Here is a 26,558-nt window from a genome sequence, read left to right as displayed (position 1 = left end):
ATTATGTATCATTATATATTATTTATTTTCTTTTGTGCCCTATGCTTGCTTAAATGCGTTGTGTTTTCTTTCTTTTTATCCCTGGTTTTGTGTATAATTAGAGCTTGTGTGTATGTTATTTCATTAGGCTTCTTTATCAAATCAAGGTGTATCGACTGCTTTTTGTAGAAGCATTTTACTTAGTTAAGTAGACAGTGTTAACATATACATCACAAAATGAAGACGGGCAAAAATAAATACATTAATCCCATCAACTGTATTTGATCATGAAACATCATTTGAACAAAAAATGTCCTGCAGTCCACTGGTTTTGCTCTCTGAGGTAAAGTAGGATTTCACTCAATTAGAACAAAGGCGCTTGAGTGAACATGATTTATTCAAAAAATTTCAATAAGAGTTGATGAGTCTGCGAATATGGCTAAAGCATTCAAAATTAGTGACAAATTATACACTGACATCTCACTGATTAAAGTTGTTGAATTGAACTGTTGTCAGGCTTTTAGATAAAAAATAAAATTGTTTAAATTATGTAAAAAAATGAAACTAAAATAAAGAAAGTCATGTAAAAAAAAGAAATAAATTAGGTCAATGGGGTGTTTTATCATTATGATTTATTATTATTTATTTTTCTGTATTTATTAAGTTGATTAATGTTTTTTTATTTATGTAATTTAGTAGGCTACCGTATTAAGGCCTAGTACTACGTTTTCAGACAAGTTCCTTATTTTCCACCTTGTTGGGTCGGGTATCTCGTACTGTGTTGTATGTCATTTCCGACAGCACCTAAAGGCAACATTAGTAGCTACTTGCGCATCTGTAGCGTTAGCGCTTGTACAGCTAGCTTTATCACACTAATTTGTCACAGTTGTGGTTATAAAAGGAAACTAATATTAATTGAGTATGAACGAACGACTTGAACCAAGCTAGCAGTGCGCTTAATATATTCCTTTTGAAACGATAATAACGTATCCAGGTAACGTAAGCTAATTTAGCTAATAGCAGTTAGCACTGGTTATCTGACCTGAACATTGTTTTCGGAAGACCAGTTCCCTTTAATTGAACAAAACTGAACTGTATAAGCACCTGTTTTTTGCTAAAACTAACCAGCCTACTAGGTGGCTTGCTACTTTGTATCTGAAGATGGACAAGTTTGTAGTGCGGCTTCCAAAGGGGGAAACACCTAAAAAATTGAAAAGCAACGAAAGAATTTACAAACAAACTACAATTGAATCGTTACGGGTGAGCTATTGTTACTACACGTGAATGATCAGGCAAAGCCACTGTGACTGTGTGACAGATTTACGTCGTCATGCATTGCCCATGTGTTTGTTTCAGAGGGTGGTTGTAATTGAGGATATCATGCGCTACAAGTCCATGTTGGATCTGCCAGAACAGAGCAAGGACAATCTGCTGACTGCCCTGACAGAGCTGAGCAAGAAGATCCCTTCCAAGGAGGTGCTCAAGTCCACTAAAATAGGTAGACTGACGAAAACTTCATGTTAAGAAGTTATTTTACCAATTGCTCGTTGCAATGCTGACATATGGCTGTGTAGACTAGTGGTGGGCGATACTGCAAAATTTGGTATCGATCCGATACCAAATACATATAGGGTCCGTATTACCGATACCAATACGATACTTTTTACTTAAAAAAAACTTTTGTGTAGGGGAGAGAATTTCAGTATTTCTGAGGTGAATGAATGATCAATTCTTTAGGCAATATTTTTTTATTAATGTATTGAAGTGCACACAATTATTAGTTATTAGGCACTGTAGAATGAATACAGCGAGTCACTGCTCCTCTGCGCGTTGTGTCAGTGAGTCACGTGATGACACAACAACGAATCACAGCAGAGGAGGGGGAGGGGGAGCAATGTGGGCCAAGATGTCAAAGTGGCGTTTAGTCAGGAAGGTGGAAGACACAAGCAAAGTATAGTGAACGTAGAGGAGAGATATCTAAATTAAAATATCGATTCAATTACAGTTGTATCGATCAAATACCAATACCAGCGTTGGCATCAATACTATCGATATTTAGATCGATCCGCCCACCCCTAGTGTAGACCACTGACACAAAACACTGGATGTGGAAAGCCTAAACATGTGATATTAAGTTTCCATTGTATTATTTCTGCTCATGATGCAGGAGAAACTGTAAAACAACCAAGGCAATTGACAGTCCTTAAAGTACCCATATTATGAAAAAAATCCCCTTTTCTTGGATTTAGGGTGTTATTTTGTGTCTCTGCTGCTTCCACACACATACATACAAACTTGGTAAAAAAAAAAATCTATCCATGCTGTTTTGAGTGAGATACGTTTCTGAATGTACTCTGCCTTCAGTCTCCGGGTAAGCTGTTAAAAATCTGCACGGCTTTCTACGTCACCAGCCGAGATGAGGTGGCTAACCATAGCACGTGCTAGCACGCTAGCTCGTTCTCAATGGCAAAACACTGCTACAACACACACTAGTTCACCATAATCTACAAAAGAACTACTTCCATGTCCCTGTTCTGCAGGTATTCCAAAATTGCCCCTGTTTAGAAGAAGTCTCCCAGCTAATCCTGCCTTGGACTGACCAAAGTTGAAGAATAGTTGTCTAGCTTATGTGATCTTACCTAGCTACTGAGCATGCGGGACTCCCAACAAAGATAGTATAGAAGTGAGATCTCTCCCTCTGTAGCTAAAACAGAGACCTAAACACACAGGGTGAAAACAGGATCTGCAGCAATGTGCAGTGCAACAAAATATGGTGTTATTTGAAAATGAAACCATGTAAACCTATTATGGTACAACCTCAAAATACAATTATGAACCTTAAAATGAGCATAATATGGGTTCTTTAAGTTGAACATACTGCATGGTTACAATTCCCTGAGTTGTCTTTCACTGCTGTTACAGCAGTATTATTACTCAAAAGAGCAAACAGCTATCAGAATATTGTTTACCTCATATATGCCAGGCCCATTATCATATGCATATTACACAAATTAGTTCAACGCATTATAAAAAACCTCTCTCTTCTAAGGTCATGCTGTCAACAAAATGCGCAAGCATCCGGACCCTGAGGTGAGTTCAATGGCAGCAAAGGTTTACACGGAATGGAGGACATTCATCGAGGAGAATTCCAATAAGCCATCTCTTGAAGTGCGCTCTGACAAACAATCTGAAGGACTCCGGAGCAACGCTAGAAGACTTATGTCTGAGGCCCTGGAGGTCAAGGTGAGACAGAGCATCTCAGTGAAGTCCAATGTGTTCTACTCATTCTGTTTACCCCATCTCTAATTTACCTTTCACATTATGTTGGTTGTGATATTTTGGCAATGGTGGAATATGTATTCTGACTACTACCCCACTGTAAAAAATACTATACAAGAAAAAGTCCTGCATTGAAAATGTTACTTAAATAAAAGTAGGTCTGTATCATCAGGAAAATGTACTTCAAGTATTAAAAGTAAAAGTACTCAATGCGGAAAAATCCTCGCATTTTAGAAACTGGAAACAAAACAGATTCCGTCAAGCGTTTAATTGGCTAATCGTTTCAGCTGGCCTTGTAGACTGGATATTGTTGGGTAGTTTAATTTATAATACACCATCTTATTTTTTAAACCACGTGTGTTTTGTGTGCAAAAATCAGAATTTGTAAAGTAACTAGTGACAATAGCTGTCAGATGAATGGAGTGGAGTAAAAAGTACAACATTTCTCTCTGAAATTTAGTAAATTAGAAAGCAAGAACAGGAAAAACTCATGTAAAGTACAAGTACCATCAATTTGTACTTGAGTAAATGTACTTAGTTACATTCCACCGCTGTATTTTGGGAGTATAAATTGATGCAGAATTCCAAAAGTGAAACAAATTGGACAAAAATGTCTTTTCTCATCATGTTACTTGTTACCAAAAATACAGTATGTTTTAGATGCAAGTCCATTGACATCTTTTTGTGTATCTGTTTGATTATGTGTGTTCTTTTTCTTTTCTCCTCTGACCTACAGGAGGATTCTGGTCTTATAGACAACATTGAGAGAGAGGTGTTTCACCAGAGCTCCCGGTTAGTCAGCACGTCATACAGACGGACTGTTAGAGCTCTGGTGTTTGCCTTCAGACACAACCCTGAGATCAGAACTCAAGTGAAGGCCAGCACTGTGTCAGTCAACAAGCTGGTTTCTATGTACAAGAAATAGCTGGTATTGAAGCCCTCTGGTGGTTTCACTTAAAAATTGTCAAAGGTTTTTTATGCATACACATTTTATGTTTTTAATAATTTTTCTTTATTTTCTGTGAAGGAGATATAAAATACTTTTACACTGTGGCACATCAGCAGCCTTACACTGTTTTATAAATACATGTAAATCACAGTCAAGAATATGTTATATTTATTGTTGATGGTTATGACAAAGCCATACCTTTTGTGCTGGACTCTGAAGTTTTTTTTGTTTATCATCTGTTTTTATACTGTTGGTGAACATTTTCATACAAAATATGATTGAAAATATGACAAGCATTTGAGTCCTTTCTTTGTTGGCTAAGACCATATGTATATTTATTACTAAAGCAGCACCAGCCAAACAATAGCTATCACCATGAGAATAACAGCCAGAACACAGATGCTAATGAAGACAATATCACTCAAATCATGAGCCACAGCTTCTGGATCCCCTATATTGTCATTACTGTTTTTGTCAGTTTGCTGGTTCTGCTCCTCAAGACGACGCTCCTCTGCTGAAATGATGGACACTGATGCTATCTTCCGCAGGGCGTCACACTGCACTCTATATTCTTGCACATTCTGCTGCTTCCCATCAGAGAAATCAATGTAGAGTTTGTTTACCAGCACAGTGATGTTCCGATATTGCTGTAAAGGATCAAGAGTTACAGTATTATTAGAAGCACATCACAAATGTCTTTAACGACGGAAGTATGATAAATCATTGCCCAATATGATGCACCAGTAAGTAAAATGAGACTTTGACTAGTCACCTGGCCAGCAGTACCACAGTTGACAAACTGAGCAAGTATCTTATACGAGGTGGCGGTCAATGGGCTGCACAGGTTGGGTCTCCCAGGTAGATGCTCTCGCGGTCCAGCTGAGGTAAGGACTGCTGTGGTATCAATATGGTGAATTCTGATCTTGTGCAGCTAACGTTTACAGGTACCACTTGGATTAGGGGGGAAAGACAGTTTTGTTTACATGGGAAAGTTTGTAGAAATTTTTTTATTTCAGGTATAGAGATTTTTTTTCAAGAGTATATTTAGCTGAGATTTAGACTGACATTGTAAGCAGTAGGGCGTGCTTGACAGCACCCACAGGGGACATTTACCTCCAAGATAAGAAGCAGTGAACCCTCTGTGAGCCACATTTCTGTCTGTGCTGAGGACCACCAGCAACTTGTTGCCCTTTGAGACGAGAAAGGGAGGTTGCTCCCTGCCACACCAGCGGCCCAGCAGGGTATCTGTCTGACTGTCCCCGTCGTAAACTGCAACAGAGTCGTAGTCACATTTGTCTGACAGACTGTGGCGGTCTTCCAATTCCATGACGGGGAAGTAGAGTTTGATGCGGTACCCAGCTGCTAGAGTGATGCTCCAGTGGCAGTTGATGTTGTTTGGGTAGATGTTTGGGAAATGTGGGCTGCTGAAGTTGCCACTTATAGCTGACAGGACCTGCTGACATTCAGCTGTTCAAGAACATTTGATCAGATGAGAAAGTCTACTTGATTTATATTAGATTAGTACAGTGAGTTCAATTTAGTATTTAGTTTTAGGATGCTGCATCCACTGTTTGATACAAGTGACTCTCGCAAAGGTTTATGTTTATAGAAATATTCAATTGATTAAAAAAACATAACTCTTTATACTCCATGAATTTCCAAAGATCTTAAACTATTTCTTTAAAAGCATTGCATTTTAAAGTTTTTAAACACTTCTACCAATACATTTTAAACAAGTGAAGATTAATGATTCAGTAAATTTGATTGTAGGTTCCCTTTTGCAACTGTGTTTTAGGATTTTCACCCTCTTGCCAGTTGGTCTATGCTCGACAAGGTCACATGGGGACAGATTGTGATCAGCTGTTATGTTATTTGAAGTTTTTCAATCAGGCTTTAGGACTTTTACTCTGAAGACTTTTTTCTTGTTCATGATAGGCATGGTGTGAAATGGATGATCAGAGATATGCTTTGCATTTTAGCAGAGGTGTTCAATTTTCATTTAGTCAGATGACAAGATCTTTTGCTTCATGTTCTAGGTTGTTCATGTGCCTTGTTTCAAACTTCCAGTATGATGTAATGTGTTTTTTCCCTTCTTCCTTGGATTTCATGGTAGCTTTTCTGTTCTGAATAGGTGAATGAATGGGATTTTTACGAAAAAGGTTGCTTTTTGTAAACCGGAAAGTGTAATAGTATGTCACATTAATAACTGTCCTTTTTTAATTTCCTATTCCTGCCATTACACCCCAAAACATGGAATGGTGGAATACAACTAATCACATGTCATTTTCCTACCCGAGTAATAATAGGCCTTGAACCCACGTCCACCAATGTTGAAGTCAGACTTGAAGATTACCAGAAGATGGTTGGAGGTGGTGACTATGTTGGGGGGTTTATCTGCTCCGCAGTATTTTCCCAGGTGGCGATGGGTCACTGTTGGGCCATCAAACAGAGCGACAAAGTCAAAATTACATCCCTCGTTGTTTTCCAGCTGGAAGTCCAAAAAGACTAAGGTGACCACACTGGTGTTGGATACGTGGATGGCCCATGAGCAGTCGGCATTATTGCTGTATTCCTGAGGGTAGCCTGGACTGGAGATTACACCTGATAGGCCAGTTAGAACCCCGCCGCACATATCTAAGGGGCATGGAAAGCAAACTCAGAACCATCTTATATTTGTCTTTTTGAAAAAGAATAAAACTAAAGAAGACAGTTAATGGGTTGCAATGATATTCAAGGTCTCTAGAGGATCCATTTTAATGACATTGATGATCCCCTGATTTTTCCTCCAGTACCACTATGAGATTTTAGTAATTTTTACTGAAATATCTCAAGTATTGCATGGGTTGCTGTGAAATTTGGAATTCACATTCATAGTCCCGGGAGGATGAACTGTAAGAATTTTGATCCCCTGACCTTTCATCAAGCACCATTATTGGGTCAAATTTAGCTTTTTTGACTAAATGCTTGTAAAAACAAATGACATTCGCATCAGCCTTAGCTGTACTTTGTAATTAGTGGAAAATAACATGTTAGCATTTCAAACTAAACCCAGAGGATGAACATGGTACATCACACCAGCTAAACATAAACATATAGCATTATCATTGTGAGCATTATAGCATGCTGATGTGAGCATTAAGCTCAAAGCACCACTGTGTACATCCTCACAGAGTCACATGGATGTCTTTAGACTCATAGTCTCGTTTCTCTATAATGTTTTGGTGAGATCTAAGTTCTCGATTGAGTTTAAGATCAAGAAGATTCAGCTAAAAGACTTGGATTGCCAGAAAAAAAATTATCTCAATATTAGGGCAATGAGCCCACTGATCCCTGTCATATTGCATCCAATATAACAAGTTACCTTTTCTGTAGCCAACATTGAAGCCTCTGTAGGCCACATGGCGGTCTGAATGGAAAATGATGGACATGACATTCCATGAAGAGGTGAACTGTGGAGGGGAGATGTCACCACAAAATGTCCCAAGGAGGTTCCCTTCATCCTCAGATTTGCCGTTGTAAATCTTTATGTAGTCATAAGCACAGTTGGCATGGTATTCCAGCTCAAAGTGATGAAAGGTGAGAAGAACGGAGGAACCCTCTGCCACCACAATTAGCCAGGAACAGTCAATGTTGTAGGGATACAGGCCTGGGAAGTTTGGACTGGAGATATTGCCAGATGGAGCAGAGAGGATCCCTCCACATTTGACACCTTATAATTTCAAAAAAAAGTTTCATTTAATCTCAAAAGGAAAAAGATACTCAATAAGATTCATGGCTCTTTCCTTGCATACTTACTTTACTTTTTTTCTAGAAACCTGGTACAACCTCTGAAAGGGCATTACAAGCTGACATTAAGCAATTGAGGCCCAACTTTCTCTATATATACAGTACCTGCAAGATAAAGCACTAACATCCCATTTAAGCTTTGCTCCATCAAGATAACAAATATGAACTCACCTTTTTTAGAATCAGCCTTGTCAACAAGCAGTAGTAAATGAATCAGCATAGCCACTTTGAGCCTCATGTCGTTATTGTTGATTCGGCTTTTGTCACGCCTTAGCTACAACACGAGCAAAGACAAACAACGGCAGTGTCAGAGCACGCAGCCTTGAGACATCAGCAGTGGTGCCTGCAGAGGTAATAGGACTTTGAAAAATTTATCCACAGCCTGAATGAGAAACCTGATACCAACATAGGCCACACTTTAGTCTCTTCGCTAAATTTTAATGACTGATATCCAATGAGCATCAGTGGCTTGTCAGGACACTGTTTGGAGAGATGCTATACATTTTTAATGATGGTCTCTCTCTCTACCACACACCACACACACACACACACACACACACACACACACACACACACACACACACACGCACACACTCTAAACACCAGCTGCAAGTAGAAAGAGACAGGAAGAAAGAGAGAGGATGATCACATTTGTGACTAATATAAATGGCCTCATTAGAGCATTGAAAGGGGGAAAAGATCCTAGAACTATTGATGTTGTGGAGTAAGGGGCACTTTGTAAACTTTGTTTTTCTTGTGTTGAATCCGACACTAAACATCCACATTTTATCTTTGAATGGGAATGTAAGTCCATGAAGAAATGCACTGTTTTTTTATATATGTATAGCGTAGGAACAAAATGATCAATATCTCACTTTCACTCCCTTTTACCAATGCTTTGTTGCTATTATAATAGCTGCTACTACAAGGTTTCTAGCAAAGTCACTGGATCTTAGAAGTGCAGTACATTATTTAGCATAAACGTTTATTCTTGATCATGGAACTACAGTAGTAGTTTGACAAAAAAAAGGTTCTGAGTTTCCCCAGGAAAAGACCATGAGATGTGGCTGAAAGTTCCAGAAAATGAAAGTTGACTTTGAGTTACGATTTGTTTGCAGACGTAGAATACATCCTTAAATCTGTCACTTAAAGGAATAGTTGACAGTCTGGGAAATACAGTATGCTTATTCGGTTTCTTGTTGAATGTTAGATAAGTAATTACCACCCTCATTTCTGTCCAGTAGGAAGCTACAGCCAGGAGACATTAGCTTAGCTTAGCACAAAGACAGAAATGGGGCAAACAGCTAGGCGGGCTCTGTCCAAAGGTAAAGAGACATCCTGGAGTCTCTTAATGCTAAAAGCAAACTGTCTCATGGCTGCAGCCTCATATTTAACAGACAGATTGGTATCGACCTTCTCATCTAACTCTCAATGTATACCCCGCTGTTCCTTTAAGTGTCAGACACCCCTCTAATTTTCCATTATACGTTGTCATCTTGCATTTAAATTTGACTTAAGTAAAAGTGTTAAAGCATTTGCATTTTAATGTAATAAAAAATACCCACTGTGAGAAATGTTCCCTGTTGCTGCTGTTTCTGTTAAAGCTGAGGCTTACACCCTGCAGCTTGTATTTGAGAAGGAGAAAGTTACATCCTTTGCATTCTTCCTCCTGTTCTATCTAAATTTGCAAAGGTGCATCAAACTGTGTAAATAAATAGCTCATCATACATTACGTTTTGCACACACACAAAAGTACCTAATTGAAGCGGACAGCTGCAACGACATAAAGTTGAATTAAAAAATAAAGTCTTACAGAATTGTACCCAGTACTTTCTACCTCAAACTGCTTATTTGACTCCACCTCTGTTCCACTATTTTTATCAGACAGTAGAAGTCACTGCATTGCGACTCCTGAGCAAGGTAAGCCAATTTTGTTTACACTTTAGTTGTTTCTGAAAATAATGCTGCAATGACTCTCAGAAGGAGATTTTGTTGTTTTTTCCAAGTGCCAATCATAGCTTCTGACTCATTCCACTTGGTTTGGCAGTCTTATAACTGAACAGTGCAGACACATGTAAGTAACAATGATCCTGACTCAGTGGAACATACCGGGAGATAAAGTATTCTTCGTAAAAACCTATTCTGCAAATAAATGTTTGCTATTTCATTAGTGCTGTGAAGGACGGGCTTTTATTGAGAATATCTAATGGCTTCAGTGAGCAAAGCTTATACCTACGGAGACCTTCTAGATGGGGCTGTTGCACTATGAAACCACAGTGAGAATCACCACTGGCTTTTAGAAAGCCATGCAGAACTCTAAGCTGAAATAAATAAGAATGTGATTAAAATCAGTCAAGTGTTTTTCACACGGCGGTTCCAGAAACTAAAATGAACTGCTTTGCCTTTGAATTTTAATTCTGTCCTCTCTCTGAAAGCTTGTCATTGTCTCAAGGATGTGAGCACTGGTTGTGTGGATGTGTTTCAGAAAGATATCATTTGTTTAGAGCAATTAAATAACCTATTAGCAAATAAATACTCCAAAAACAAATAAGGCTGAAACTATTAGAAACTTCCAGCAGAATAAAGGAGAACGTCAATCAAAGAAAAAGCAGGCTTTTGACCTGGGATAGCTTTTGAAACTTAATTGAATGATTCTGTTACAATTGGTTACATTTAGCAGTGTAACAAAATCCATTATTAACACCCTGAATCATAGGTAGATGGGGTTTACTGTGGGAGGTGAGAGAAGTGTCTAGTGTTTGTGTTGTTGTGGGCAGTTTACAGCTATGGCATCTGGCATCTTCTGATCCAAATAGTAAGAAATGAATGAATCTTGATATTTGTGTGAATTTGGAAACATTTTAATAAAACATAATCTCTTTACAAAAGATAATTTTTCACATCAAAACCGTTTATGTTAGATTCTGCTACGTATATACAGGGACCGCTGGTAACTGCTCACACTGATTAATGTTCTCTAAAGCTCCTGACAGTCAGGAGGAAATGAAACAAATATATAAGCATATGTGTCACAGGACAATAACAAGTTCATGTTTCTGACACAGCCTGCAGCTTGGCGGAATATCTCCACGTGTATTCGGGGTGATATGGTATCTTGGTTAGCACGATATGTCTTTCAATATTTTTTTATGCATGGTGTATTTCTGCAGAAAGAGCTTAGGGGTAACCTTGAATCAATTCACGCTGCATTCTGTTTAGATGTTTCATCCATTTGTTTTTGCATTGCAGCTGGTTTGAGTTTTGTTTGTGTGCAGATTGCAGTAAAAGCTAACTTTCTAACAACAGAGCTTTACTTAATGAAATTTAGAGTATCAAATCCCAATATGTATCACTAAGGGTGCACGATTCAGAAAAGGTCACGATTCGAGTCAATATTGATTTTTAGGCTCAAGATTTGATTCAAAATCAATTTTCGATTAAACGATTCTCAATTAAAAAAAGGATTCACAGTATGTAAATGAAGTTACTTTTCCCATGTGATAGTATACATGCCTTTACAAAAAAAAAGTATTTTTGGACTTCTATGAATCAATTTTGAATCTGTGGAGCTTGTATTGCGATACAAATGTGAATTGATTTTTTTTGCACACCCCTACATACCACAATCCCATTTCTATAGCATATTTCATTTATTATGCAGGAGTGGACCAGTCAAACTGAATGAATGCAGAGGAAACATTGTTTCAACCGTGTACCTTGTATTCCCAGCTGGTGCTCACTTACAGGCAGAAATGTTGTTGTTTTTCTCCTCGCAGTGATTTTCTCTGGCCACTTTGTTACATTTCCAACCTCTCTGTCTCTTGCTCTCTGTCTCTTGCGCTCTCTCTCTCTCTCTCTCTCTTGCATTCAACAAAGGACAATATTGATATGTCATTGTACCGCCAATTCAGGTAGTCCACAGATTGTATTATGAACTATAATGAGCTCAGCCTCCCTCTATAGTTAAGAGGGCATTGGAATCCGTTATCCAGGTAATGCAACAGAAAGGAGAAAACACTTCCCTTGACAACCTCTACTTACCTTTACCCTGCTGCATTAGATGAGATGACATTTGTTATGCTGCTGGTCGTTTTTGTCGTTAATTGCATATACTGAATAAGTACCAAAGCCTTACAGGAAATGGCCACAGAAACAAAGTAAAATGCAAATAATTAGACATTGTCAAGTCACTGCTTGTGGAGGCTTAAATAGAAGATTTAGCTGTTTTAATAGAAACTTCTTTTTTCTAAAAATAATGTTTTTTATATAACATACTGTATGTACACTAATTGGTTGTCACAGCTGCAGCAAAGATACATTCTCTCAAAGACGGGTGTTAGAAATTAGAATGGTAATCTTTATAACTAGAAAATTCAGCAAGAAATTTTTAACAGTGTGCTTACTATTTGGTGCACATCTGAATAACAATAAAACTTAATAAAAAATAATTAAAAGTGTTACGTGTCTTAACCCTTCAGAGATAGACCTTTTTAAAACCTATTTAAGACCTTTCTGTTACCCAGAAACAGCTATGACGTAACTAGGGCTAAACCAACCAGACTCCATTTAAAAAACAGTACTTTTAGCGTGTATAGACCCAACATATTTTTTATGTAAATCTGTAAAGTATGTGTTTATTTCAACCAACACTAAAATTTTGATGATTGGAAAAGTGTAGAGAAGACCAAAAAAAAACGGCTTTTCATAGTTTTATTTGGTTGCTTGCTACTTTGAATGAAGTGTGTTTTACAATGCTAAAATGACTATTTGTGACTATATAATGTTTATTTACGCATGACGGATTATGGAGTCTGGAGGGTTTAGCAACTCGAGCCAGAGCAAAACTGGGGTTTAGGCAAAACCCCAGTTTGTAAATTTTAAATACATACAGTATTGTTTTAATGGTAAAGTGTTAAGTGTCTTGACCCTTCAAAGATAGACCTTTTTATAAAAATACATAAAAATAGTTTTATTTGGTTTCCGACGATTTTCAAAGAAGTGTGTCTTACAATGCTAAAATAACTGTTTATTTACATGGAGACTGGTGGGTTTGGTCCATCGTGACATGTTAGCTGACAAATAATGCCTCTTATCCTTTCTTCATCATCTCCTCCTCCTCTCTTCAAGTCTCGTCTCTGTGAAAACAACTGTTGGTGTTAAGCCCTGAAGTCAGTTAGGAGTCAGTCAGTTGGTCAGTTAGTCCATCATGACATGTTAGCTGACAAATAATGCCTCTTCTCCTTTCTTTCATCATCTCTTATCCTTTATTTCTCTCCTCTTCTTGTCCTCTCCTTTTCTTCTCCTCCTCCTGTGGCAGTCCATGTTGCTAAAGTGATTTGACAATGGTTGAGTAAAGGTCATCGTCACCAAAGTCTGCATACAATCCAATCCAATAAATGAACAGTATAAAAATATAAAATATAAAGTACAATAACAATAAGTATAATTTTCAACTTTTTAAATTTTTATTTTAATTTTTACAACTGATGTAGGAGACATACTTTTCTACAACATAAATGTAACTCACCTTTAGCAGCTTGGTGGTATTTTATAAAGTGACCAAAATCAATTTTTACAATAGCAATGTATCAAGTAAAATTGGGAAAGTTAGAAGTGATGTTTTAAAAAAAAGAAGTTACCTGATTATTCTGGAATCTGCAGCTTCATACACAAGATGCGTTCAGGCACAGTATCAAGTGTGTGTCACCCGCAAATTGGCAGCGATCATGCCAGTCCGGAGACCAGCACACAACATAAGGCCCGCAAAACTGTATCTGTTTCCAATAACGACTGGAAAACGGACTAAAAGCCACCTGTGTGTAACGTTAGATACCCTGCTTCATCGAGTTTCAGCTCATTGTTTAGCTGGCCCGCAACTTTACTGTTTTAGTTCACTCTCACCGATGTCATTTTCGGCGGTAGCCTCCTAAGATTATAGTCTACGGCCGCAGCAGACGGACAAAATTAGCGGCTAGGCCAAGTAGACAGAAGAACAATCCCAAATAAATGTTTCTACCCAACTCCTGCATTTGTAAGTAAGCAACTGCTAAAAACGTTTGCTATATTAACTTAAAATATGGTGATGTGTTCACAACTTGTTCCATTGTAGCACCTTTTTTAAGTGGCCAAAAAAAAGTTTAACTGCAGGTTTGAACCAGCAAATCTTTGCAACATCGATGTTTGCTAATTTGCTAACTCCGCTCCTCATGTTGCATTGCATAAGAAAGCTAGCCTGCTAACGGTCTCAAAATGTCTCTTCAGGACCGCTTTGTGAAGAAATAACTGGATTGGTGGTCTCTTATCAACTGTCTCAAAGATGTGCTTCGAAGTTCGAATGGGGTTTTCCTACCTTAACTGTGGGACTGAAGTTGACTCTTCCCAAGCAAATGCCAGGCTAAGGTAAGTGCTTCTGCTAACAACGTTACATCTTAAGCCACAGTGCTAATTCTGTTCAGTCCAGCCAGAAACACAGCTAATGTGTCATGGTGTTGGATGTTTGCAAATTTACGCAATGTTGACGTTAGCTTTATGTGCAATTGTGAACAATTTTGTTCTAGTGGCTGATCATATTTCTTTGGGTTACTTTTTGTTTGGCATGTGTATTATGAAGCTTCATGCTGTTGATGTGTGAGGAGATAAAGAGTAACTTGGATAGGTTTCCAAGTTCTTTCCTATTACCCCATTGTACACCCAGGTCCCTAAAAGAGACTACTGTGTTGGTGTAAACATGATTGTTATCTTGCACACAGCCTCTCCACATAATTATTTGCCTGTAATATTGTGTTCATGGGAAGCTTTTGTAACATAGAGGATGGGTTGTCGTACTGTTGGTAATGCTGTTTATCAATGCCACACAACCTTTCATAGAAGAAATGGTGTCCTCCTACCTGTGACTCTTTCTGATTTTATACTGAAAACAGCATATTGTTGTAGGTGGCTGCGAGATTTGCATTGGCGTTCTGCTGTCAAGGCAGTGGTCTCCATTGAAAGATAAGATGGGGCTGGTTTTTCCGTGGTGCTAACACGACGGCCTGCTGCTGGATGTGAGATGGATTGATGGGTTTAAAAGGTTGCTGTCTTTCGTTTCGCCTGTGTCCCATTTGCTTGCTTCAAACCAGATCACTAGTAGACGGTAACATTGTAAATTGGCTTTAAACATTGTTGTCTTGCATGCAGAACATTTGCACGTTATTTTTTTGAAATATTGGCTTCATGGGAAGCTCAATGTGGCCTTTGCCACACATTGGTAAGGTAGGCTAGTCAGCAACATTTTCTCCACATGCTTTACACTGAGTGAAGCGTCATTGATATAACACATAAACATAAAGTCAAAGCAGTAGGTTTATGCAATAGGTACGAGACAAACCAGACACATTTTATAATAGCTGACTTAGAATCAAAGGCATTTTTGGGTGAAGAGGTTTAGTATTATCACTCCATAGAGTGTATAAAATATGAATGTAGTCTCTATGACGTCACCAAAAGGTTTCTAAAGAGCCAAAATTAAGCTCAAAATGGGTGGCTCCCGGTACCTCCAGTTGTTGCCATCTTGACAGTGCCTGACGTCGGCTAATCCAAAAATGGGCTAAGAGGTGGATGCAGGGATGGACCTGAGGCGGGCTGAATGAAGTTTACAATTAACGCTTGTCTCCTGTAAAGGAAGCCCACTTGTCACTCAAAGGAGAACGCTCCTAATTATGCAAAACTTTAACTTAATTTCAATTAAACTTTTTTTTAAATTTTTGGAATTCTATGAATCAATTTTGAATCTGTAGAGCTTGTATTGGGATACAAATGACAATTGATTTTTTTTGCACACCCCTACATACCACAATCCCATTTCTGTAGCAGTGGATTTTAACACGAGTGGAGAGATTAACTCCCTTTTGGAGCAAGCCTTAAGTGGCCACTCGATGAACTGCAGTTTTTGGCCCTTCTGCATTGGCTTTATCTTTTTTACACCTATAATGACAATCAGAGCCTGTCAGTGGCAAAAACAAGTGCTTTTAGCGGATGTACATTGACGGTGCATAATTGCCCTGTGTGATTACATCGCAGCCCGGTTCACGGCTGTCAGCTGCATTGCTCTCGCTCAATAATGGACCAATTTAAAGAAATGTTATCCCAATTAGTCACGTAGACACAAACACATGGGAAAATTTGGTCCAGGTTGAAAAAGACCAAAGTTTCCCTTTTAAGATGTCTTTATTTTGAAATTCCCCCTTTGTATTTCTTCTTTTTATTAAAAAGAATAGTTTTTTTTTTAATTTAAATGTCAAATCATATTTGCTTTGTCTGAGTTGATATAAATGTAACTCATTTTGTTAAATGTGATGTTGTCTTGTATCGATTGCAAGCCCCCAAATTGAATCAAATCGTATTGTGGCAGAATTTGAAATCTGCAAATATTCTATGTATAGAATCAATATTATATTGTGATTAAAAACATGTGATTTACACCGCTAATATTGCTCAAATTGATTGACAAGCCTTTTAATACAGACACTAGACAATTTTCTAGCATTTGCTGATGCTTTTTGTATACATCAGTGAATTCCTTATTAATCAGTTTAGCTAAGGCACAGTTTGAGGTGTACTTTCATCTGTGACAAGTGAAGTGTTTCTGTATAATAATAATATATATCATCTTTTTATAGAGCAAACACACATAAGTATAGCATCAAAAGCTGAGCTCTATAAATCAATTCCAACGGGGGCGTCTAGACGGCTGTGTTGTTTTGGGCAAAAAGCGACAGCTTTTTAATTAATCACTCACATAGTGATGCTGCCGTGTAAATACTCCAGATAAACAGGAACTCAAAGGGGGTGCAGGGTGGGGAGAGAGAAGAGCACCCTAGCACATAAACAGAGTACAATTATGGCCCTTAGCAAGAGCACTTGATTAAGCTGTCTTAGTACCCTTTACTCACTGGGTACTAAACATCTGACTCACAATGCATGAGCTATATCAGAAAATTGCTCTTGCTATGATCTTGCATGAATATTCACACAAGTAATTAAAGGAATGGAATGATGAAGTGGATGGACTGATTTCATTACAGGAATCAGTGATGCAAGATACAGCTCAGTTACTCAATGACAAATATGATGGCAGTGACTTGACAATATTAGAATTGTGTTACTTGTGTCTTATTGATGTTTTGATCCTTTTTAAGTGAATCAAGTGAGTCAGTTTAACATATTGAGATAGTCTTCCAAGAAAAACAAAAGCACTGGTTGTCTTATAAGATGCACCAAAACAACATATGTTTACTTACAAGTGACTAAGTCCTCTCAGGGACGTAGGAGTTGTCTCTTGTCGGCCGGTCCAAAGGAGCAAATAGTGTGACATTGTTATACAACCACAACGTCCGTGGAGGGAGAAGGTTAGGATGGTTGGATGGGTCAACAATAAATTGCTGTTTTTTGTCGTTTTCTGCTTTAAGTTAACATGGGCTTTCTTTAAACTATGACCATGATTGTTTTAAGACCAAATAATGCTGTCTCCCTAAACCTGACAGTCTTTTTTGTACCTGAAACCTAACCAAACCGCTGTTCACCATATCCTAAATATACTCATTCCCCTAGCGCACTACTCATGAGTGCCAGTTGTTTTCTGGTTAACATGCACGAAATGTATCCTGCTTAAGTTACAGATAAAATACAGAATACTAAGAACCTGTAACTTAAGGTCAAATATTGAATGCCTCACTGCTATGTTAACTAGAGCCGGGCAATATATGTATATTATATCGATATTGTGATATGAGACCAGATATTATCTTAGATTTTGGATATCATAATATGTGTTGTCTTTTCCTGGTTTTAAAGGCTGCATCACTGTAAAGTTATGTCATTTTCTAAACGTACCAGACTGTTTTAACTGTTATATAATTTGCTTTTACCCACTTAGACATTATATTAACATTAACGATGATTATTTATCAAACATCTCATTGTGTAAATATTTTGTGAAAGCACCAATATTCAACACTACAGTATCGTTGCGGTATCAATATTGAGATATTTGGTCAAGACTATTGTGATATTCGATTTTCTCCATATTGCCCAGCCCTAATGTCAACATAACTGATATGACCTTTGCCTCATTGGAGCTAGGGCTGCTTGATTATGGACAAAATCATAATTCTGATTATTTTGGTCAATATTTAAATCAATTAACAGGATAACTCATTGACTTTTGGAAAACATTAACGAACTCAAACAGTGGAAAAAGTTTAACAAATCAACAGTTAAAAAAACCTAAAAAAAACACCATGAAATGTGAAATTTCCCTTAATTTCTTTCCTGTTTTTACCTTCTTTTTTTTTATTCATAACATGACAAAATAAGAGCTTACTTGCAAAATGTAATGTGAAAAATAATTATTTTTCTCGATTACATAGTTTTTGTGATAGCTAGAAGCCGAAATTGTAATCTTTAATCAAATTTGATTATTTGCACAGCCCTAATTAGAGCCCAACCTGAAAGCACACAAACGACATGATGAGCAACATGGTATTTCAGTGTATTGTGATCTTACCGTATGAATACCTTAAGACCCGTCTTTGGCCACAGTTGTCCTCCCTACTGTTGATCCCCTTTGGCCTTGGTAGCCTTTTGGGTGTAAATCTGCTCATTGCTTCCTGACAGATGGCCTAGTGTACCCGTCATTTCCAGGTCTGTTGGTGGCACCCAGCTGTATGTACTGCCTGGGAACATGCAGAATAGCCACAATGCACCTTATTTAACATTCACACTACGTTTAGTTGCAAATAATGTGAAGTCTTGCATTGTACAACAATATTAAAACCAATTTCACCAGGCAAAGTACTGGTGTAGTACCGTTGGTGTTTCATATCAATAGTTTACATAATGTTGCATTAATCTGACAAAACAAGTTGGGGGAAAAACAGAGCAACCAACTTATTCTGTGGAATTTCTGTATTTAATATTACACATGGCTTTGTTCAGCAAGAACAGTATAATCCATGAGATACTTTCTTGCGTTCACAGCAAAACAAAACGTGTGTATTTTGTATGAGATACCAATTCAAAGTACTCTTGGAATAATCCACCTCACGTGAATTAACAGTTGGAGATAATCAACCCCTTATTGAGAACCAATGAAAACTCCTCCCAGGAGTCATTTGAAATGATGCCCACAACTATATTAATAGTTTGGGGGACAACAGCAGCGATGGAGACAGAAGGTTAACAGCTATTGCCCGGTTACACTCCTGGGATGCAGAATGGCCAATTACTGTGAATAATAGGGGTCTAATTAAATAGTCCCCCTCCCCAAAAAATCTTTTCAGTATATGAAAACAGTTAGAAGATGTTGCTTGTTCTTTCTCATATTTTATCACTCCTATGCTGTCCATATCTGTGACTCAGTGTTGGAAGATCGTCCAGGCCTTTCATAAGACATGATCATTACTAGCATGCAGACTGATGGGAATCTGTTTGTGTATTTCTGTTTGTACATAGGGTTGTTTGTGCTGTGTTCCCTCATCTATCGGAAGGCTGCCCTTCTCTGATGGCCACTGAAGCTCCATTAGTACCCACAGTCTTGATTGATGTTGCACAATACTGTGTTGGAAGGCCAGGATTGTTGTTCTGAACCAGCGGCATGCTTATTACAACATCTTTTCACCGTAGAAAAGGGAATTGCTATGCTAAATTGCCATGCTGATGTTGTGAGGCTCAGATTTGCATTGATGGTGAGCTCAGCAAATGTTAAAATGATTTACTCTTCAGGACTTTGTTTGCAAATGTACCATGTTTCTGAGTAAGAATAATGTTTTTGAAAACAGGGCAGTTTAGATAATAAGTTTTTTTTTTGAATGAAAATGAGGCACAAGTTATTTCATGCGGAACGGTTCTGGACCCTGACTGACAGACTGCACAAGCACTCCTTATTCAGATGATTGAGAGCTGTTAAGTGGTTTCATTTGAACCGGTGTAACAGTAAAAATGCTGCAAACCTGTGTGATTGTAAGGATGCTGGCAGTTATTGTGGAAGCTGCGACAGTCAGGCTCCAGTCCTCTTATGAGCCAACTGAAACAACATATAAGTAGATGAATTTTTCTTTTTTCAAATGAAACAAAAACTGCTAACTAGAAAGCCCACAAGTCAAACAGAATGACGTTTTCAGTGTCTGTGTTAAACATCCTTGATCACATGAAAATGCCAGAAGGTGCTATTAAAATAAAGTTGGTTAGTTCAAGAGACCAGACAGTGATACGTTTATCCTGATGAAAACATACCTTTTCCATGTGATCTCTCGTCCTGCTCTCCTCAGTGTTTTCAGTCTCTTTTAGTGCTGTCTGTGTCAGCAAAATTGAATCTCTTGACAAATGTACGCATAAGTTATGTTGCAACTTTTCAATATGGCCTTTGAATTCTTGTCTGCATTCATTAGTGGGAGGCAATGGCACCGTAAGTACCAAGGCCAGCTGTCAAGACATCCATGCCGCGAGACAATGAGGGAAATCGCCAACTCTGTAGCCTGCTGATGAGTACGTAGTCTCTTTGATTTTGCATTTTGAAACCGAGATGTAAAGCTTGTAGCCCGCTGGACTGTCAAAAAGAAGGTGATTTGAATCATTTAAGTTTGGAATTGCTTTGTGCCAGCTTTGCTTTTGTTCCTTCCACAGTGGCTCTTTATTGTCATTATCAAGGTCATGAATGAGTCAGAAATGGAACTGAAAATAGTTATCACATTGTCTTCTCTCTGTGTCTGAAGGGTTTATTGAAGGATTATTTGCCTAGTGTGGGCTGTTGATGATGATTAAGATGATGTTTTGAGATTATTTGTCTATACAGAGATGCAGTTAATATGAGAGAAAGGGGATGACATGCAGGAAAGGCTGAGTCAGATTCAAACTGACAGCCTTAACTAGCTCATCTTCCCACGCACAAACATTTCTGTTTTTATTGTTAAATTCATGCTGTTTGGCTGATGTTGTTGTACATTTTTTTTCATCGTATTTTCCTGCCAGCAGTATATGCATACCATTGCCTTCTGTACAACGACATGTGACAAAGTGCGTGATTGCTTTGCTGCATATTGAACGCACCATTTTAGTATTCCAACGCGACACATTATTACACCCGTATCCACACATTAACCTTTCCCGAGTTCTTTCCTTCCCGTTGTGCTCATATGTTCCCGGACTATGATTAATATGCCTTTGCCCTCATGTGATAAAATCTTGTGACTCTCCCTCTCTGCCTACAACACCAGTCACCTTATTATTTTCGAAAGGTTGTACGGTCACTGAGCTTAGATTATTCCATTCGCTGTTCTACATCTTATACCCCACATGTGCCTTCCTCATTCAAATGTGTTTTTTCTCCAGGAATAGAATATGGAAATGTCTTTTAGCTTATGTGTGGATGATGTTTCACTATACTGGATAGCCATTTCATCAACTTCCTATTAGAGCATTTTGTGTAGATGTCCTTGGTGTCTCTGAGCTGGTCTTTTTTTTTTTTGCATGTTGTTTTTGGTAAAAAAGTTTTCAGTAGCCTAAATATACTGTTTCCTTTTAAGGGTTTTGCCAGGTCTGTCTTTGCTGTGCTAAAGCTGATTTGGTTTTACATGTGTTAATCAATAGTTTTCTTTTTTTGGTTTAACTTCATGAAACCTGCAAGAACTCCACACACTCTGTGCGGGCTTTTGTGTCAAGACGTCATTACAATAAACATGAATAATTGACACAGCTCTGGTCCTATGAAATATTCATAGAAATGGATCAGCTGGATTTGTTATTTGCGCTTGCCAAACATCGGACATCTGGAATATTATACCTATTATTCGTTGTGAATAATGCACAAATAATCTTTTATACATGACCATCTATTATTTAATAATTGTGGTGTTTTCTACATGAAAGGGGATAAAAATGACTCCTGGACAACACTCATTGCTTCCCATTATCACATTTCACTAATCTGAACTACTGAAAAGGTCCTGCTGTATTATTCAAATTGATGAAATATGAAATAAGACAGAATCTGTTGTTTCAGAGTTTAACAACTAAAACATCGGTTATTTCTGACCTCTAGTTCTGGTAAAAAGACACCAGAATCTGTCCTAAACATGCCATGTTCTGTTTTGTTTTGTTTTCTGGCAATGTCAAAAATCTATGAAGCAAAGAATATATTAGCAGTTGTTCTCAAGGAGAGTCTTCACTGTCCATGACCAAAGCAACCTAACTTCTCCCTTGAGTCAGACACCATATTTCGATTCCAGCATGTGCTCAGACAAATAGCATTGTGCATTAACTAGAGTTAAAAGCCTAGCCTGACCAAATGGACCTCTCTACACACAGATTTAGTTTCAATTTAGCATGGAGACAATGATGAAAAGACCAGCCTACAGCAAAACAGGTTGTGGGCTGTAATGGATGTCTTACAACAGTGGCTGATCTGAAGTACGACTACAGGAGAACAAGAGAAAGAAGGGATTGCTGATGTCTCCAATGTTACTCTGGGGAGACCATTTTGTTCTGCCAGGCTGACTTGCACAGTATTTCTTTTTGAGCTTTCCAACACATCAGCCATTTCACATTTCCTCAAAGCACGCTGTTATTTTCAGAGCGATGTTGTGAAAGATTCAGCATGTCCACAATCCATCTTTACTGGAGTGCACTATTTCTGTTTCTATGTGGGTACTCTACACTGTAAGGTAGCCAAGTAGCACTGGTTGAAAAAGTATTTAGATCCTTTACTTAAGTAAAAGTACTAATCCCACACTGTAGAAATACTCTGTTGCAAATAAAACTCTGCATTGAAAACATTACTTAAGTAAAAGTATATAAGTATTATTACTTAAAGTATTAAAACTAAAAGTACTCAATGCTGAAAAATCCTCACAGAACTGGAAATAATCAAAACTGTTCTGTCAATCAGCTAAGTGTTTAATTGGCTAATCATTTCAGCTGGCCTGGTAGGCCTATATATTTTTTGGGTAGTTTAATTTATAATACCGTATTTTATAATCTCCAAGCTACCTCAAATTTGTACTTAAGTACAGTACTTGAGTAAATGCACTTAGTTACATGCTACCACTGCCAAGTAGCAACAAAATGTGGAACATTCTCCGAATATTAAGGATAATCCTGTTTTTATTACATCTCGGGTGTTATTTTTGTAGTTTTGGCCATCATTTCTAACAATAATATATGACATTTAGGAACATGGTCACATTGCTAAGAAGAAGTCTGCCAGGGCGAGAAACCCAAGCAGTAAGATGATTGAGCAAGTTTCTTTTTTAAAAACCAATCCCCAGGCTTAGAAACTCATGTTCGTTTTAAATCCATCACAGATAACATTTGCTTATGTTATGTGTGCACTGACATTTAGTTTTACCATCAAATAAATTGACTTGGATGATTTGGCTAAACATTTACTTGTTTAGGATTAGTCGATCTATTTGAAGTTGAATAATCCACAACTATTTTTCAGTTTTAACCAATAAATATTCACTAGTTCTAGTTTCCAAATGAGACAATTTGCTGCTTTTCTCTTACTTCATTGGGAATTAAATAAATGTGGGTTTTGTTCTGTTAGTCGGACAAAATAAGCAATTAGAAGTTGAGCTGGCACCCTGTGATCAGGGAAACTGTGATTTTCACTATTTTCTAGAAGAAGAAGAAGACCTCCTTTAATCGACATGGGGAAATTAAAATTTTATTCTCATTAAAATGTAATTTAATATTTTGTAGACAAAGCTATTCATCTGGAAAATAATAAAAAAAAGGAATCCAAAATTACATAAATTGTTAATCACAGCCCCTTTCCCAGATTTCAGAATCTTTTATTGAGTACATTGTTATTACAGATAGAAATAGTGGCCAAAACTACAAGAAATAAGGTCCAAGTTGTAAGAAACGGAACAAGGAGAGTTATTCTTTCAAGTCCTTTAGGAATGATTCGAGGACATTGCGGTATGCTCACTTGTGGTACTTTATCACTTCCTCCCATCAAGTTTGAACTATTTGTCCTCTTATCTCAGGAGGGCACTTTGTACTCCTAAATAACTGTGCTGTGTGTAGTGTGTTTTCAGAGCAGAGAGGGACCCTGCATCTCATCGTGTGTGTACTCACTCAAAAGTGGGTAAATGTGCGTGACTCTATCTGCGTGTCTGAACTAGGCAGAAGCTATTAAAAGATGTACATGCTGTGCAGATGCCCTTTCTGTCATGGCAGGATCGGCTCCTAATGTCACCTTTTGTCACTGTGACTGACAGTATCGAGGGCTGCGAGGGAGGGGTCACCTGCTCCCCAACACAGGACCACCTGTCAGAGCCAGCAGGCTCAAAAGTGATGATGTTTAAGATCAACTTGGGGGCAGTGGACTTCACTTCAAGGATGTACGCTTCATGAACTCAATGGTAGAGGATTCATTAGCTCCACTAGGCCAAAAGTTTCAAAGGGTAACAGTATCATTGACCTGAATAGCACAATATCTGTTGGAATCATCACTCACTTAATGTCCTGGATTCTGGATCTTTCCTCTGGGGTCCTGCTAGTCAACTTTCTTTTTAGCTGATGGCCCATATCTGCTTCATGACATGATTTAATTTGCTTTTGGTCAGTGTCCCAAATCCCCTTGTGTGAAATCACTATTCCTACATATTTCACACATGTCGTAATACTAGACATGTGATGTCACTTTGTAGGTGCATTTCCTGGGAATAGGTTTCCCCTTGCTTCCATGGGATGCTCAATGAAGCAGGAAATTGAAAAAGGTGGAGCACCAGATTCATAGACCATCACCTTTTATTAAGCCTTGTTTGCTCAGACAGAAGTGAGTGTGTTCATTTCACGCTTAAAGTTACAAGTGTCAGCTGTACACACTTCCTTCTTAACTGCGCAGGGGAGCCAAGACATATCTGCTGTTATCGTCATACGCCTTTTTAACAGATGGGGCAGATCACAGAACATAATCGCAGGATGCTTAGCTGTTGATGTACGGTGTGTTTGCACCTAAAGTCAGCAATCAGCAGAACCAGAGAGGAATTTATTTATGTTGATACACTGGTGAAAATTACCCAGTGATCGCAATGAATCAACCTCAGTTGAGGAGGATTTGGGATTTTTCAGAGAAATATAAATTCACAGTGGAATACGTATAACGTACTGGTGGGGGGGGGGGGGGGGGGGGGGAGGGGAATGTATTATAGTGTCAGTGTTAATATTCTCTTTCTATGTCTAGCCATGGAGGCATATTTGACAGAGTCACAATGGACGCCATTATGTACAAGCTGAAAATGGCCAGCTGCTACAGTAGTTCAGAATCACCGTAAGAAACAAATAGCCAGTTTCCCCTGCAGTGACCCCAATAGTCCTACTGTAGCATGGGTGGCCTAAAACACCCACACCCACAAAGACTGGGAGATTGAGTTTAAGAATATGCATGTACATTGTGAACCGTGGCAATGAAGAGAAGCCTGTGCTGCTTGAGACAAAAGTAGGTCATGCAAGAACATCTTAAGGGACTGCTGTGAAATTATAAAAAGTCATTTGCTGGGAATTGAATTTCTAATGATCCTAAATGAAAATGGAGCTGTGAAAGTGTTCCGCTGCTGTGTGAGCCCCACTTTCTACAACCCCACTGAGACACTGAGGCGACACGGGAGGGTAGTAAAGGCAGGGCTTATGAAAATGAATGGCACCATGTGAAAAACACATTTCATTGTGCTTGATTAAACTTTGTGGCTGCTTGACGAGGCCCACAGCTCTTAGATATGATGTAATTAGTTTACAGTGTTGGGGGATGGAAGGTTTTCTTCTTCATTTTCATATACAGTAAACTTTTAATCTGGAAAAGTTGACTACAATAATAGTAAGGGGAACGTTGTTACTCAAGGTCCAATTGTTGAACTGACGTGCACCTCCAAAAATCCCAGCCGTTCTGTGTTGAGTGAGCACTGAGCAGCTTTAACAGTTATTGATTAAGGAATCAGCAATAACTTCTCCCACCCAGTTATACCCACCAAGAAAAGTTATAAGAAACGCAACTTTCAAAGCTTTCTGATCTTCAGGCTACCACTGTCTGTAATGGATTAGTTCTGTTTGGCTCAACTAATGATTTCTTTCATTATTGATCAATTTCTGGATTCAGTGGTTGATTGATTTGTCCTATAAAATGTCAGAAAATGAGAAGTTTCTCAGCTATGAAGCGGTGACGTCTTTCTTGTTTTACAGCCCAAAACCCCCAAATATAATTGACTAATTGATTGAATAATATAAAACACAGAACACCACATTCTCACATTTGAGAAGCTGAAACTTTTTTTGTTTGTTTCATTCACATCAAATGCTGAAACAATTAATCCATTATTCGATTAGTCGGCAGACAAAATATAAACCACGATTTTAAGATTTTTTGGGGGGTATTTTTAGGCCTTTGACAGGACAGCTTAAGACAGAAAAGGGGAGAGAGAAGGGGAATGACGTAGCAAAGGGCTACAGGTCGGAATCTAACCTGCGCCCGCTGAAGTAAGGACTAAGCCTTTTATGCACACACTCAACCAGTTGAGCTACCAGGAAC

General features: G+C 38.2%; 2 protein-coding genes and 1 long non-coding RNA gene across 3 annotated transcripts; 2 read left to right on the top strand and 1 right to left on the bottom strand.

Moving 5' to 3' along the window:
* Positions 1–775: 775 nt before the first annotated feature.
* tceanc2 (transcription elongation factor A (SII) N-terminal and central domain containing 2) lies at positions 776–4,497 on the top strand. Its single transcript, XM_032532228.1, has 4 exons — positions 776–1,239; positions 1,336–1,477; positions 3,029–3,222; positions 3,995–4,497. Exons 1-4 carry the CDS (start codon positions 1,141–1,143, stop codon positions 4,181–4,183), a joined length of 624 nt encoding a protein of 207 aa, XP_032388119.1. The 5' UTR covers positions 776–1,140; the 3' UTR covers positions 4,184–4,497.
* On the bottom strand, positions 4,283–14,459 carry cdcp2 (CUB domain containing protein 2). Its single transcript, XM_032532227.1, is given in 8 exon segments — positions 4,283–4,854; positions 4,980–5,038; positions 5,041–5,157; positions 5,321–5,674; positions 6,500–6,841; positions 7,569–7,916; positions 8,165–8,267; positions 14,343–14,459. Coding segments are annotated over 7 exon segments (1,593 nt in total). The 5' UTR covers positions 8,232–8,267; positions 14,343–14,459; the 3' UTR covers positions 4,283–4,548.
* Positions 13,693–21,654, top strand: LOC116699567 (uncharacterized). The gene is made up of 4 exons (XR_004334455.1): positions 13,693–14,024; positions 14,255–14,392; positions 19,484–19,716; positions 20,419–21,654. It is a non-coding gene; the product is annotated as an uncharacterized LOC116699567 (long non-coding RNA).
* The last annotated feature ends 4,904 nt before the right edge of the window (positions 21,655–26,558 follow it).

The sequence above is a fragment of the Etheostoma spectabile genome, chromosome 12 (assembly GCF_008692095.1).
Source record: "Etheostoma spectabile isolate EspeVRDwgs_2016 chromosome 12, UIUC_Espe_1.0, whole genome shotgun sequence".
Lineage (NCBI taxonomy): Eukaryota > Metazoa > Chordata > Actinopteri > Perciformes > Percidae > Etheostoma > Etheostoma spectabile.
Note: the sequence above shows the minus strand (reverse complement) of the source record. Positions and strands in the feature narration are given on the sequence as shown.